This window comes from Marmota flaviventris, chromosome 4, assembly GCF_047511675.1.
Source record: "Marmota flaviventris isolate mMarFla1 chromosome 4, mMarFla1.hap1, whole genome shotgun sequence".
Lineage (NCBI taxonomy): Eukaryota > Metazoa > Chordata > Mammalia > Rodentia > Sciuridae > Marmota > Marmota flaviventris.
The window spans coordinates 87,971,077-87,986,875 of NC_092501.1; the positions used below are offsets into that span (position 1 = coordinate 87,971,077).

The window sequence follows — 15,799 nt, forward strand, 5'->3', positions numbered from 1 at the left end:
CTGGAGGGTGAGACCTGCCTCTTCTGCCACCTACAGGGTGCGTGGGCAGCTCAACCAGAAGGGTCTACTTTGTGTTTCTTACCTTCTTTCTCTTGAGCACTGGTCTGACTCCTGAGCGTCCTCTTGGAAGGCTCTTGACAGGATGAGTGTTTTATGAGCATGATTCAATGCCCTGTTGCATCACTTAAATGTAGTGTTCAATCAACTCTTCTAGAGTTAGCAGAATCTTCCCGAGTCATTCTGTTGGAATGTCTGTGTCCCGCTTCCAAAAAAACTTGTAGGTATTGGCAAGAGGCCGGCTGCTCACAAACCTGACCACAAGCCTGTGAGTAACAGTGAGGTAGCACTTAGCCATCTTTTATTTTCTCCTTATTAAGATCTATTTGCCTCACCTTCTCCCTGGAAGAGGCGTGGGTGGGGATGGCTAGGTCAGGTCTTTATTGCCCTTGCTCAAAGCCAGTTGCATATTGCATGGCAGAGAAGCAATGTGTGGCAAAGAGAATAGAAAACAAAAATATGTAAGACTATATTAGTGGAGGGAACTAACTCATGGTTCTCGTTCATTTCCCATGAGAACCTCATGAATCATTGTGATAGTTCTCAATTTAAATTTCTAGATCTTGAATTCTCTTCCTCTCTAGACTGTTTGCAAGACCTCCAATCATGGGATGTTTCCAAAAGGGACAGTCTAGAACCCTTGGCTCTTGTCTTGAGTTTTTCTACACCAGTAACTATTCTCATCTGGCTGACCCTTGAACATTCTGGAGACAGGAAGATTGTCAAAGTTTACATCTATTCCATCCTTACTTTCAGTGGAGATTGAGGTGGACCCTATGTAATCCCTTCTCCTTGGACTCTGACCTTGGGTGATACAAAATAAGCCCAGTGCTTCTTTCCTGTCAGCCTTAGGTGACTGAAGATGGCAGAGTGAGTCCCCTCCATCTCACTGTTGTATTTCACTATCTAAAACTAACCTGAAATAAATCCTTTAGTGACTCTTCACTATTCTCAGTTAAGGTGATGATTGAGGAGGGTTGGAAGGACTAGTTGGTTCCTGATCCACATTCCCAGGTAGCTCTCTGTTCCTAGTGGTGAGGCTGGTGGTAAAGTTAAAGGAGTATTTGCACAGAAAAACTTGACAATACAGGAACCAGTGTGTGGAAACAGAGCAAACAAAACACAAGATCAACAACTGGGAATTAGGCAAGGGAAGAGGCATGAAGAAAAATGAGAAAAGCCAATGAAAATGAAGGCATGCAAAATACACATGGATTAAATTAAAAAAAAAAAACTAGATATAAGGATGGGATGATTAGAGAGAAGGAAAAATAATTCCATGTAGCTGTCAGGCCCATAGAGGCAATAGTCACAGGGAATTCATTTATCAAATACTTCAAGTACAACTCAGCCATTGGAGTCCCCACCTGTCTTCCCCGTCTTCTGGATCTATCAAAGGACCATATCATGTATCAGGACATCTAAACCTTTTGCCTATTGTTAATAATTTGATATGTCTTTACCCTTCCTCTCCCCCCACCCCATACAAACAAATGAAAGCACTAGATCCTAGCTACCTGAAAGTGAGGATCATGCTTTGAATTATGGTCCCCCAAGAGGGTGGGCTTGGCTAATCAAGAGCACCCAATTGTTTAAACAAAGTTTAGGTGTGGCTGTACAGGATTTTGTAGATCAATTGATTTTGAGCAAGGAGATTATCCTCTATAATCTGGGTGGGCTATATCCAATCTGTTGAAAGGCCTTAAAAGCAGAACTGAGATTTCCTGAGAAAGAAGAAATTCCACCTGTGGACTGCAAGGTTAACTCCTGCCCCACAGTAGCCAGTCTGGCCTTCTGATGGTTTGTCCTATGGATTTCAGACTCACTAGCCTCACGATCACATAAACTAATTCCTTGAAGTAAATCAATCAAAATATCTCCCTCTCTCCCTCCCTTCCTCCCTCCCTTCCTCCCTTCCTCTCTCTTTCTTTCTCTCTCTTTATTTCTATAATACATACATTCATAGGTCTCTCTGTATCTGTGGGTTCTGCATTTGTAGATTCAAGCAACTGTGGATTGAAAATATTCAGAAAAAAAGTGGCATCTGTACTGAGTACGTATAGACTTTTTTCCTGTTATTATTCCCTAAACAATGCAGTATAGCAACTATTTGCATAGCATTTACACTATATTAGTTATTTTAAGTCATCTAGAGGTAATATAAAGTATATAGGAGGATATGTGTAGGTTTTCTGGAAACACTATACCACTTTATTTAAGGAACTTTAGCATCTATGAAACTTGGTATCTCAGATGGAAGGGCGGTCCTAGAACCAATCTCCCACAGATGCCAAGAGATGATTTTGTGTGTGTGTGTGTGTGTGTGTACGCGCGTACACATGTATGTCTCCTACCAATTCTGTCTCTCTGATAGAATCCTGACACATTTTTAAATTTTAATTATACTTAAAATATGTACCATAGTAATCAAGAACTTCATTTATTATCTTGTGTTTTTTTTTTTTTTTCCTTCATGGGTGATTATCTTGTTACCCTCCCACACAAGCCTGGGCATTATTCCCAGCACACCAGGTATAAAACCTGTGCCTGGGCCATGCGTATATGTCAGTTGATCATGGTAAATCTCAGATTTTAACTAAAGAAAGTAGAGGCGAGAAGTATTTCAATAAATGGAATTCCTTTCCACTCTGTCTGGGTCCTACTCGCCTGTGATTCTCAGCACATGGTTATAAAAGCCAGGTTTTGAACAGTGATCTTACTGTTCAATTTTCTGGAATCTTTTAACCACTTGGGGCTCTTCCTTTGTACATGTGACTTGAGAATTTTACCATAAAATGAAGGAAGTACTGATAGATGTTAAAACTGACCTCGGGTCAGGTTCCATTATCCAAACAAAAGTGCTGTGCTCCATCTATTTTCCAGGAATCATGTGTCAGTTCAGTGTTTTCAGCATAAGCACTTGTTTCTGCCTATTCTGCACCATGGTTACTTATTGTAATTGTTATGATAATTTTAGGTCACAAATGTCACAAGGCTTTGGGTGGAATTGAACTCAAAGAGGGAAACTGAGCTGAATTGAAACATATCCTAAATGTGAAACCTGTAGTTTAATGCTGAGGGCAATAGGGAGAAACTCAAATGTTTGCCTCAGCAATGTGAAATTTCAGTCGGCAAGAAATTGAATTGAATTGAATTGAATTACCTGCAATTATTTTCTTTCTCTGGATTCTGCTTCTTGGTTAAAAACAGACTTTGATAAATCTACTTTAGAAATTCCACAGGGGACAGAAAGGAGTAAGGGAATGAAGATAGCTAAAGGTTCTTCACTCTTCTAACTTGTTCTACTGATATATAGTGACTAATAAAAAATAGACAGCCTTAATCTAGATGAAATGGGAAGGAGAAAGGAATATTTGGGAATCGGAGGGCATGAAGTTCCCCCAAATGATGATGCTGTTCATACCATCCCTCTCAGGCTTTAGTTGGGGTACAGTAAGTTCAGATGATAGGAATCAAAATTTAACTACTCTTGTGCTGGGGGTCTAGCTCAGTGGTAGAGTGCTTGTCCATCATTCATGAGGCCCTGGATTGGATCCCCCAGTACAAATAAAACTTAACTACTCTGGTAGCTCACCTTTTGTATATTTTGAAATCCTTTAAAAATCAATTCTAAAAATATTAACCCCAATTGTAGAAGAAAAGAGCCAAGCCAAATAGCATAGCAAGCGTAGAGTGGCTTCCATATTTGCATCCTTCACAGTTTGAAGGCTAAAATGAAAACTTTAGGCTTTTTTGGAATGTTGATCTGAAAACCAAGGCTCAGGGAGGGTCCTCAGGGCCCCACCTGGATGCCTTTCACAGCATTCCGGAGCCTACAGGGTGCAGGAAAGCACAGCCAAGGCCATCAGGCAGCCTGGAGAGAGCCCCAGAGCCACTCCTTCCGCCCCAGTGCTTGTCAAGCAGGGAGGGGCAAGCAGGCAAGCAGGAGTGACTGTTCACATCAGATGAGCTACTTGATGGTTCTGGGCATTACCACAGCCACAGGCCTTCTGTGGATTATTTCCTCCTCATTGAGGCCCCTCCCTCCTTACAGCTTAGTTATTAAAAGTGAAAGGAGGTGATACTTGTCAGCATTTGAGTAAACTGGAAAAATTACTTTGCTCTCCTTAGTGGTCCAAATGAACACATGGTAGGATGATTTAGAATGATTAGAAAACCCAATGAGATAACCATTGTTCCCTCCCAGATCAGCAGAAATTTGCAGGTATGATGACATTCATCATTGGAAAAGACACAGAGAGATGGGAACCCTTCTGACGTGGTGCCAGAGGCAGGCAGTGAACATGATGCAATGCTTTGGGGAACAGCTTAGCATTGTCTAGTAAGGTGCAGGATGAAGAATTGCCTGCTGTAGGCTTCAGCAGTTCTATTTGGACATGGGTCAGAGCCATGTACAAGAATATTCGGTCTCCCTATATACAGGAACCATATATTAGAAACAATCCAGATGCTCATGAGCAGTAGGATGGATAAGTAAACTGATTTATTTTCTTTGTACCAAGAATTGAACTCAGGGGCACTTAACTGCTGAGCCACATCCCCAAGAGCCTTTTTATTTTAAGATAGGGTCTTACTAAGTTGCTTAGAGCTTTGCTAAGTGGCTGAGGCTGGCTTTGAACTTGCAATCCTCCTGTCTCAGTGTCTCAAGCCACTGGGATTAAGGTGTGCGCTACTACATAGGCATAAACTGTGATTTCTATACATCAACAAGTGTGGACAAATGACAAACTACAGCTATATATAACATAGGGGTGTGTGTGTGTGTGTGTGTGTGTTTTCCCCCTCTTTCTTTCGGTATTGAGAGTAAAACCCAGGGGCCATCTCCCACTGAGCCACATCCCTTCTTATTATTTTATTTTATCTTGAGAGGCGGGTCTCAGTAAGTTGCCCAGGCTGGCCTTGAACTTGTGATTCTCCTGCCTCAGCCTCCCAAGTAGCTACGATTATAGGAGTGTGCCACCAGACTCAACTGGTGCATCTTTTTTGATTTTGTTTTTGCAACCCAGGGCGTCATGCATGCTGGGTAAGCACTTTGTCACTGAGTTATGCCTCACAGCCCTAGGTACATCTTAAAAACATAATATTTAGAGATAGAAGCAAGTCACTCAAGAATGCATACCATATAATTTCATCAACTAGAAGATTTGACACAGGCAAAACCCAGACTCCCTGTTGAGGAATGTAAACATAGATGTACAATCTCAAAAACCAAGAGTGGTTATTAAATAATGTTAGGATGTTTATCTCCAGGAAGGAGTGGATAGGATGAACTGAGGGAGATGGGTGTGGTGGTTTAAGGGGGTTTCCTTCATACTTATTCTCTACACCATAAACTTGTGCATGTCTTTATATGTTTATGTCTTGCACACGTGCATACACATCCAACTAGATGGAAAGTGGTTCTTTGAAGTGGAGTTGCTCAGTCAGACATGGCTTGTACTTGCCCCTTGTGGGTGGCTGGGCTATGTCTTCATGTTGATTCTTTGACTCCATTCTCTTGAACCTGTCTCACCAGAGTTCTCTCAGATGAACTGGTGGTCCAGACACCCACACAGATGTGAGATCACCTGTGTGTCTTCCTTAGCAGTGGGGATGTGGGTGGTGGTGGTAAGGTATTGCAAATCCCCCACCCATCAGCTGTCTTTGAATTCTGGGAAGTGTGAAGTCCCAGCAGCCCCCAATGACAGGGGGTGCTCCAGTCTCTGGGGCCCCAGACCTACTCAGGATGATTAGAGGGCAAAGGGTGCTACCCTAGACCATGGACCACCAAGGACTACCACAAAGCCTCAGAACCTTCCCTTAAGCTGACAAAGGCTTTCTTCTCAAGTAGAACCTCAGACAACTCTTTCAGGAAAAGGCAGACATAACCCACAGTGAAGGGAATGTGCCTGGTGGGCTGCTTGCCTGAACCTATCACTGGGAGTCAGGTGTATTCTAGTGTGTGGATATGCCTCTTGGGCACAGGAACCAGATCCACAGCCAAGGGCTGGCAGGGACCACCAAAGCTGTCAGTAGAAAAGGTAGCATGGTCAGTGGCCTCTTAAGATGGCAGACCCTACAGTGGTCCGTCTGTGAAAGAAACTACTCAGGAAAGAAGACCCAGAGCTGCTGATTCCATAGTAATGCTACTAATCTGACCCCTGAAGATTTAGGGGAAAATGTTAACTTCTCTCACGTTGAAATGCCCAAGGTACAAAGATTCTTGGTGGGAGTGAAAGGGCGGTGAATTGCTGGATCATGCAGATATTTATTTATGCATCCCTGCCTAGTTCCTAAAGTCACTGGAGGCAGCAGCTGTATGAAGAATGAGCCAAGAAACACACATGGTTGCTTGCACATCTAAGCTAAGCATACAACAACTTGCTTCTTGCTTTGCAATTAACATTTGCAGAAGATTCTAGGGCCCCACCTTGGTGAACAAACCCTTAGTTCTAAACTGCATTTCATCAAAAAATGATATTTCTTATAAACTCATTAAAAGCAGAACAAGGCCAGACTTGCAGGCAGGTAAAACCTGAAGCACCTTCCACTTCTTTGGATAGAACTTATCTTATTCCTCACCTCCTAGGCAAATATCCAGAAAGTCCGTCTTCCCTTCTCCTCTGATACTTGGTCCTCATTCTTCCCTTGCCCTTCACCCTCTCCCATCTCTAAAGCACATGGTCCATTGGCTGTAGGGTATGGATGATGATCATACAGATTGATTGCTGGTATGGAATAGGTGAATGGGTATTTCAGGATGTATACATGTGTGTGTGTGTGTGTGTGTGTGTGTGTATCCTTTCCAGAGAACTCATCCCTGTGCTGTCCCCTTTTCCCCATGTAGGAAGGAGTAGTGACTCCCTGCGACCTGGACCTTGTCATGTCAGATGGGCTGGGCATGCGATATGCATTCATTGGACCCTTGGAAACCATGCACCTCAATGCAGAAGGTACGCATCCAGGTCTAGGATGGGAATTTTGTGCTGTTGAGTATTTCCATGGGTTTTATGAACAGTTGAATTTTGCTGCTTCTCTTCCTCTTCCTGCTCCTCCCAAACCCCTGCTCCCAACAATTGAATAGAAACAGTGGTATCTGTGGGAGACAATGACCATTCCTGGTAATTCACAGATCTGGGCTGGGACAGGGAGCACTGTGCACTGAGATGTAAATCCACATGAAATCTGGGAACCACAGGGCTTTGAGTGGTGAAGACCACTTGGGTGGAAACTAAAAGTAAGAGAGGGACATGATGTGATAGGGACTTTGCTATGGAAGAAAAAGTGGTATTTTTCTAAGGTGATAGAATTTTTTACAAAGACAAGAAAAAAATGGTGAAAAACATGAAAAATAGGAGTACAAACTTAACCCAGAAGAGCCTCTACTAGAGGTATCTTCTGCCTAAACATGGAGGGGGGGGCTACAAGTGTACTTCCCTTCCAGAAGGCTGCGGAGCCATGAGGCTTCCACAGGGCAGGACCTGGGATAGGCATATAGAAAAGGACAGGCCAGATGTCTGCCCTGAAGCTGACTTCAGAACCCCGGGGGCGGGGTGGGGGGGAGTCCTTACAGCTTGTGATCTCGTAACTCTACAAGAACTTAAGAAGGACAAGAATGAATTCTATCAACAAGATTTTTAAAACAACCAATAAAACCTATATGGCATTTAAAACAACCAATAAAACCTATATGAAATTAAAATTCATTAAAAAAGCTACTTATCAAATCTGAAAATAAGCCACCTAGATGTTGTGGCTATCTCTTGGTATTAAAATGATAAGTAACTTTTATTTTTGCTTTTCTTGTGTTGTCATAAATTTATACTATGTATGACTTCAGCAGAGAAAAGGAATATTGTATGCAGCTTCATGGTCTAGATTTAGAGCAAAGGACTTTGAGAAACTGGGGCTTATCTAGGAAAAGGTGACCAGAGCTGTACCTGCATGTGTGTTCCTGTCTTTTGAAGGGGTAGAATCAGAATAAAAGACTAGAAATGGCAGGCAGTCAGATTTGAGCTTCCCACCTTGTACTGGCAGTAACTGGAACCAACATCCCTGGAGGGACTATGCTGAGTGGGTGGGTTGAGAATTCATGTTTAAATACTGGGAGGACATTCCTGCAATGAAGTGGGAAGTTCGAGTCGGTGACCTCTTAGAGTCTGTTTGACTTCAGTTCTATAATCACATGATGCTTTGCAATAGTTCAGTCAATTTTCACTACAGTAGTGATGAAATATACTTTCCAATAAATAATTCAAGGCATTTTTACAGGACATATTCTTGTATATGGCAGATGCACATGTGTTTTTGTGAGTGGCCTGGCCATGTGTAGCATGCAAAATGCACTCCAATAGCTTACTCAAAGTCAACCATTGCTAAGAGCATCTGAAGGAAGAAAGGGACCTTCCAAGCCATTGGCATGCCAATTTTGTAAAAGGATAACCATTGAACATAGGAAGATAATGTAAAGAATGATATCTTTATACAAGGGAAATAAGTACAATAATTTTGAAGTATCATTAAAATGGTCTTGGATAATTTCAAATGTTTTTTTTTCAACCAGACTTTATAAGTGGTGAACATATTCAAGCATTTGAAAGGTATACACACACTGCCTGATAACCACCATAATTTTCTTTCTTTTTTTCTTGTGAAAAATAAGATAATTGAAGTATCATGAGAAATTGATAGGGAGAAGACTGAGAACAGCTTTGAGTCTCAAACAAATAGAAACAGAAGCCAATGACATCAGAAACTCAAGAATCAAGTGGGGTGGCAGACAGGAAGGAGGCCCACAACAATTTTTCAAACAAAGCCGTTATGATAAGAAGACCTAATTGGCTTAATATGATAATGGGAGACGGATGTAGTTTTCAACTTCAGAGCATTCCAAAGCCCAGAGTTAGACAGTTATAAGATCTGGCTGGGAACCAATGGAAATGTTCATTATTCTTCATAGTGTCACCCAGAATATATCAAGATTGGAGTGGGGAGGCTTTTTCTGTTTTTTGCTGATATTGTTTTCATAAAGCTAAGCATCTCAGGTTAACGGGAGTTCTTAGTCTTAAAAGCTACCATTTATCTATAACTAGTGCAAATATTTTAGGGATTTGTTTTTAATCTAATAAAATAGTACTTGAAAAACAGGAGGGCAGCATGCTTACTCTGCCATGAAGTTGATGAGCTTTCAGAATAGTGGTTCTGGCCTGTAGAGCCAGTTGGCTGGGTGCTACATTGGCTTTCCCACTTTCTATCTGTGTAATACTAGGTAAGTCAACAAATTCAGCGCACCTCAGTCTTCTCACCTATAAATTGGAACTGACAACAGTAAGGAATTCCCAGGGATGGGTAACCAGATGAGGCTGGTGTAGTGGTGCATGACTGTAAGGCCAATGATTCAGAAGGCTGAAGCAGGAGTATCTTAAGTTGAGGCCAGCCTCAGCAATTTAGTTAGACCCTGTCTCAAAAAATAAAAAGGGCTGGGGAAGTAGCTCAGGGGTTTAATCCCTAATACCAAAAGAGAAAGAGGAAGAAGGAAGAAGATGATGAAGGGGGGGGGAGGGAGGGAGAAGAAGAGGGAAAGGGGGAGGAAGGGGAAGAAAGAAGATGAAGAAATAAAGGAAATTAGAAGCACTTAGCTGGGTGGTTGGCACAGATTAGGTCCTTAACAAATGTTGTCTTCATACAGTTTTATTTTGTTTGCTTAATTTATTGGTCTTCCACTATTTTTGTTTTTAGTTATTTTTTTTCATCCTCCTGAAAATATTTACACAAGCATAAGAGAGAAATACAGAATAAATACGGCTTAGAACTTTTTTTTTCCCTGTGGAAGAGAGAAATCTCAGAATCAGGTACCTGGTTTAAATGTCTGGTTTGTTTCTTGGCTGAGTTTTACAGTCCCACTTTGTCCCTGTTGGCTGTTTGGGTTATCCTTGTATTTTCTTCTTTCTGTGAAAGGACAGTGTCTCAGGATTTGGTAGTCCCTGGAGTTTACCTCCAGGGTAAGTAAGTGATTGTTTACCAACTTGCCTCATAAATAAATTTCCTCTTTTGTGTAGACACCTATCTTTTTTTCTTCTTCTTCTTCTTTTTTAAAATACAATAATCCTGTTTTTAAATTTTTTTTTAGTTGTCGATGGACACAGTATCCTTATTTTATTAATTTATGTGGTGCTGAGGATCGAACTCAGTGCCCATGCATGCGAAGCAAGCACTCTACCACTGAGCCACAACCCCAGCCCCTCTTCTTCTTTTTTGAGTGGAGGATGCATGCCTGGTGGGTTGGTCCATTTATGTGGAGCTATAATTTGCCAATACAAACAGCTGAGCTGATGGGGGCCACAGGGGCTTGGTGACTCTAAATGGGCCTCAGGTTGGTTCTGCCTCCCTGATCTGGGGTGAGTTCTCACTCAGGTTTGGTAATTTGATCCTGAGAGGAGACATTAGATAATATCACTTGGTGTTTTCGGGCCCTTTTTGATCTACTTTAGTAAGCTCTGTGAAATTCTGTCTCTTAAAAAACAGGTGAATTTACGTAGGTGTGGATTCATAAACTGGGTAAAAATCAGACTCCTCCAGTGAGGGTAGTAATTGAGCGGTCTCCAAGAAACTGAACACCCAGAGCCGCATATTTGGCTGCCCAGTATATGTCAGCTGTGTGTAGCTATGTCCCAGATCTTATTCCAGGGCCCACTCCTGCCCCTTAAAGACAAGCAGAAAGGCTTCCTGCCTGGGCAGCTCCGGGTAGTTGGTTCAGAATCACCCACAGCCTCACCCTAGGAATCTTGAAGAATCCCAAGTTCACATGAAAAGCTAAATCTAATCTAATGTAAATCAATTATTTTTTCTCTTTTTCTGAATAAGAAATTTGGTTCAGAGGCCATTGAAAAGCTAAGTTCTCCAAGGGTTTTGGAAGAGTGGAACTCAAGAGAACAAAGGACGTGGAAGTATAGGAAGAAAAATATAGGCGAAGGCTAGATTAAGTAGGAATAGAAGGTGAGGATGAAATAGTAGGATGAAAGGGGGGTTGTGTTGTGCTTTTCTCATTTCTGATGAAATTGGCATTTTAGAGTAATTTCCACTCAATTCTCCTCTCATGGTGTACATAAGCCAAAATTTTGTTGAGAATAAGTAAAAGCCCCCTTTTAGTTTTGTCTAAAGTGGAAGGAGAGATGTTGCAAACTCTAGTAACCATCATGACGTACTGGGACATTGTTGTTCATGATAGCCATGATGTGGGTCATTATGAACTCCTTGTATTGGGAGACCCAGGCGAGCCTTGACAGGGTGCTGGGTGCTCTGTGGATGAAGGTGGGGGGCACACACACACACACATGGTACTGGCTCCTTAGTTTTGCCACAGATATGGGACTCTTCATCTCAAGAGATTGGAGTACATGTCACAGAAAGGGTTTTTATATTAGGAAGGTAGAAATTTTAATTGTTTTCATGAACAAATGGAGGGGGATTATGAATTGTATTTGTAAAGAATTTCACCATATTTCTACATTGAAAAAATGAATGTCCCTTTAAATTTTACAAAAGGCAGTGGGGGGGAGTTCTAGAAAGTCTCTGGGATATTTGAATGATTTCAGGGATAGTGAAAGATGAACACTTTTTCAAGGAATGTAAAGTAACTCAGAGACGATATGCGGCACATGAACTGAATCTCCTGGCGTTGCTGCTCATGTGGGAGTAGGAGATGGAGTTGATGCCTGAGAGGATCTCGGGAACTTCTGCCTTCCCTATGTGTGGGTGAATACGCAGCCACAGCAAATTTTCTGTTAGGGTTTGGATCTTAAGTGTCCCTCAGAGGCCCATGTGTGAAATGCTTGGTCACCAGCCTGTGGTGCTGATGGGAGATGGCAGAATCTTTAGGATCTGGGGCCTAGTGGAAGGAAGGGAGGTCACTGAAGGGTGTGCCCTTGAAGGAGATATTGGGGCTCAGCCCCTGCCTCTCTCTTTGCCTCTTGGCCAGAATGGACTGAGCAGCATTGCTCCAACAAACACTCTACACCATGATAACACTTTCTCACCACAGGGCCAAATCAGCAGAGCCAAATGGCCATGTACTGAAACCTCTAAAACTGTGAGCCAAAATAAACCTTTCCTCTTTTTTAGGTTGATTCTCTTAGGTATTTTATCACAGTGAGAAAAGCTAATTAGCAAATCATCTCATTTAATATCTTTCCAACTTACTCATTTCTTTTGTCCCTGATTTGTGTTTAGATTTTATCATCTTTTGTTTGAATAAATAAATAGAAAAAATAAAGTAAATACTTCCTTTGTGAAAGGAAATAAATATATAGCTTGTTTTCTGGTCTCTAGAAACATTAAACCCTCGGAGATTACTGGTCAGTCCTGGAACATTTACAGAAACTTCCAGAATTCTGAATTGCCAAGTGAATACTTATGTGAAATGAAATAAAACCCCTTCTTTAAAAAATTATCCATCAGTTAATGTAGTTTCTGATGTCAGAAAAGTTGGCAAGTTTGACTATTTTACCCTTCAAAACACTGTCTCTTCTCAGGGACTTTAGCACACTGAGAGAGAAGGAAAATTATTTGAAGCAAACAAAATGGAAACCCAGAGAATTTTGGCTTACACATCAATGCAAGTCAATCAAAATTAAATCCCAAAGAAGCTTTTTATTTGTATTTTTTTTAAAAAAAGAGTATGTAGCACTAATCTTTTTTTTTTTTCACACACAGTTTTCACAGAGTAGGTGAGAGCCAGGCGTTAGGGTCTCTGCATTTTCATTTGTACCCTCATTATCTTTTTAGCCCTCATGACCCACTGCTAAGGCTTTGTGGTTTTGAAAGATGTTGGAAATGGGCCTGAGGGCTTAGTGGTTGACCTCAGGTTTAGCAGGCACAAGGCTCTGGGTTTGATGTCCAGCACCACAAAAAAGAAAAAAATAAAGAAATGGGCGAATGATGGAACAGCCAGGACTTAGAGACATCTCAATCTTCAGGATCCTAGGCCTGACTTCTAATACCTCTTGTCTCTAAGCACATGCCATAGCAGCCCTGGGTGAGGAGGAAGCTGGTGCTGAGTGGACCAGGGCAGGTGCCATGGGTGGACCAGACTTGTGCTATCTTCTCTGTGGATGTCTGATTCTCAAATAGAGCCTTGGCTTTAGTCCACATGGACCCATAGTGATTGTGCTTGTTCCTCCTTATCCTTAAAGGATAAACCTCATCTTTGTTTCTCCACCAAAATTCTAGGGCTACATGTTAGAATCCAAGAAATTGATCAGCTTTTGGAGGGCTGGGTCAGCTATGCCTGCGTGCTTCAGGGCTCAGGCCTACCTGACCAAAGCTTAAGCAAGTGATAATACAGCCTATCTGCATGGTACCTACCACCTCATAAATGCTTGCTGAAGTGATAATTGAAGTGTAAGTGATAATGACTTATGACCAAGGTGAATGAGATCTTGACTTGAACTTTGACATCTTTGGTTCATAGACAATGTATTTAAGCCCTGCACATAAGTAGCCTTAAGTGATCTGTAGTTGGAAATGTTTTCTGAGAAGTGAGGGCTTACTCTGATATTCAGCAAATCAGTGTGAATATCAGCCAACTGAGTGTCTGTGGGATATGCCAATGAAGGTGACATACCAGGCCCGAGGGACCCAGGATTTTAAGGTTCAAGAGAAAGCACAAGATAATAACTAATGGGAAGGGTCTTCCTTGCCCAGGGCTAACAGGTGATGCATCTCCTACCTCTGTTTTTCTTTATCACCAGGGGAAGAAGAATGTAGCTAACTTGTCCCCAGGCAAACCCTCTGACCAGGTGTTTCAGTTTGGAGTGGTAGAATATTCTTGCTGATACTATGGATCTTTTTTCATATCATTTTAGGATTTCTAAGCTACTGTGACAGGTACAGTGAAGGCATGAATCGTGTCCTGAAGACTTTTGGACCCGTTCCAGAGTTTTCCAGGGCCACAGTTGAGAAAGTTCATCAGGTATGTAGACTCACTGCAGAGAAGTGGGCTGGCCTTTCCCTTCCCTCCGCCTGGGTTGGAGCTTTTAGCTGGAATCCTGGCCCTTGATTTTTTTTTTTTTTTAATTTTAGTTGTAATACCTTTATTTTATTTATTTATTTTTATGTGGTGCTGAGGATAAACCCAGTGCCTCATGTGTGCTGGGCAAGCGCTCGACCACTGAGCCACAACCCCAGGCCCACTGGACCTTGATTAAAAAAAAAAAATACACACACACACACACGCATGAATTTAGTTGTAGATAGACATAATACCTTTATTTTATTTATTTATTTTTATGTGGTGCTGAGGATCAAACCCAGTGCCTCATTCATTCGTGCTAGATGAGTACTCTATCCCTGAGCCACAACCCCCAATTCAGCCCTTGATTTTTTTTCGTTTTTTTTAGTTGTAGTTGGACACTATACCTTTATTTATTTATTTATTTTTATGTGGTGCTGAGGCTCGAACCCAATTCCTCTCACGTGCTAGGCGAATGTTCTACCCCTGAGTCACAACCCCAGCCCGCCTCACCCCCCCAACCCCCAGCCCTTGATTTTGATGGTTCCTTTTTCTTGACTTTGTTCATGTTGCATGCTGTCACTAGAAGACCTTAAGAGCAAGATTTGGAAAGCTTGTGTTAATGGAGGGTTTTCTACACTTTTTGTCTTTGAAAGCAATGTATGCACAGTTTACATAAATAGGTAAAACATTTATACTCGTGGCAAAGTATTTCCTCTTCATGCTGCATTTTTTTCCTACCACTTTTCCCCTTGCCAGGCCATGCACATGAAGGTTCCTGATGACCCAGGGCACCTGGCTGCCAGAAGGCAGTGGAGGGATGACTGCCTCATGAGACTGGCCAAACTGAAGAGTCAGCTGCAGCCCCAGTAAATTTCTTGTAATCTACTGTCACTCCTCCATTAAAAGTTGTGTTCGGGAAAATTAAAAGCACTTGATCCAATTTCTCTAAAGCAATGAGAAGCCCTAAAGATCTAGCACTTACTCCTCTGCATTTAACCACAGATGACAACAGAGGCCAAATATCTCCCATCATATGAAGACATAACCCTGGACTTGGATATCACAATAGTTCTTTGGTTCTAAGGTGTGGGTTTCCTGCCACCTGGGCAAATAGTCTAAAGATTTTTCACCTTTTCAATGCAATTATATGTGTCTATATTTTACAGCCAGTGATTGTGGTTTCCAGCTATTTTAATCTATTAAAATATTTTTGTAATCATTTTCTAATCCCTTTATGAGTGGTCTGTGGCCCTGCATTTGTGAGACAATTACCTTCATTTTGATGCTTATTCTGAATAAAAGTTTTTGATTCCATAATGACATCCTTTTCTGCATGCTTTTTCCAAGAACAACAGTGTTCAGTCTTGATGCTTGGCATATTTTGGAAAAATCACAATGAATGAGTAATAAACAAATACTTTGTTCTGGGTACTTTATCATTCAGTCAAAATCCACCAGTTTAGGCCAGGGTTGCCCAAAGTTGGTTCCATGGGGCCCTGTGGTTCTCTGGTCTGATACATTTGAGAAACAATGATTGTCTAGCTCATCGGGACTCCTATTTTGGTAGCAAATGAAAGGATGCAAAGTTCCAAAAAGGATGTCTATTAATTTTAACCCATCATTCCATTATTTTCTTCAAAAGAATAAAACAGAATTGGTGCTCCAGAGGGATCACATACACAGGGGAGCTTGTACTTGAGAGGTGTACCCTGGAAAGTTTCAAGAAGTTGG

General features: G+C 41.7%; 1 protein-coding gene across 1 annotated transcript in view; it reads left to right on the forward strand.

Moving 5' to 3' along the window:
• The window catches only part of Cryl1 (crystallin lambda 1), a 142,267-nt gene extending 126,882 nt beyond the window's left edge, over positions 1–15,385 (forward strand). The window contains exons 6-8 of the mRNA XM_027941585.2: positions 6,905–7,010; positions 13,920–14,026; positions 14,825–15,385. Of these exons, the coding sequence (XP_027797386.1) occupies positions 6,905–7,010; positions 13,920–14,026; positions 14,825–14,938 (327 nt within the window). The 3' untranslated portion in view covers positions 14,939–15,385. The remainder of the gene's footprint in view (positions 1–6,904; positions 7,011–13,919; positions 14,027–14,824) is intronic.
• The last annotated feature ends 414 nt before the right edge of the window (positions 15,386–15,799 follow it).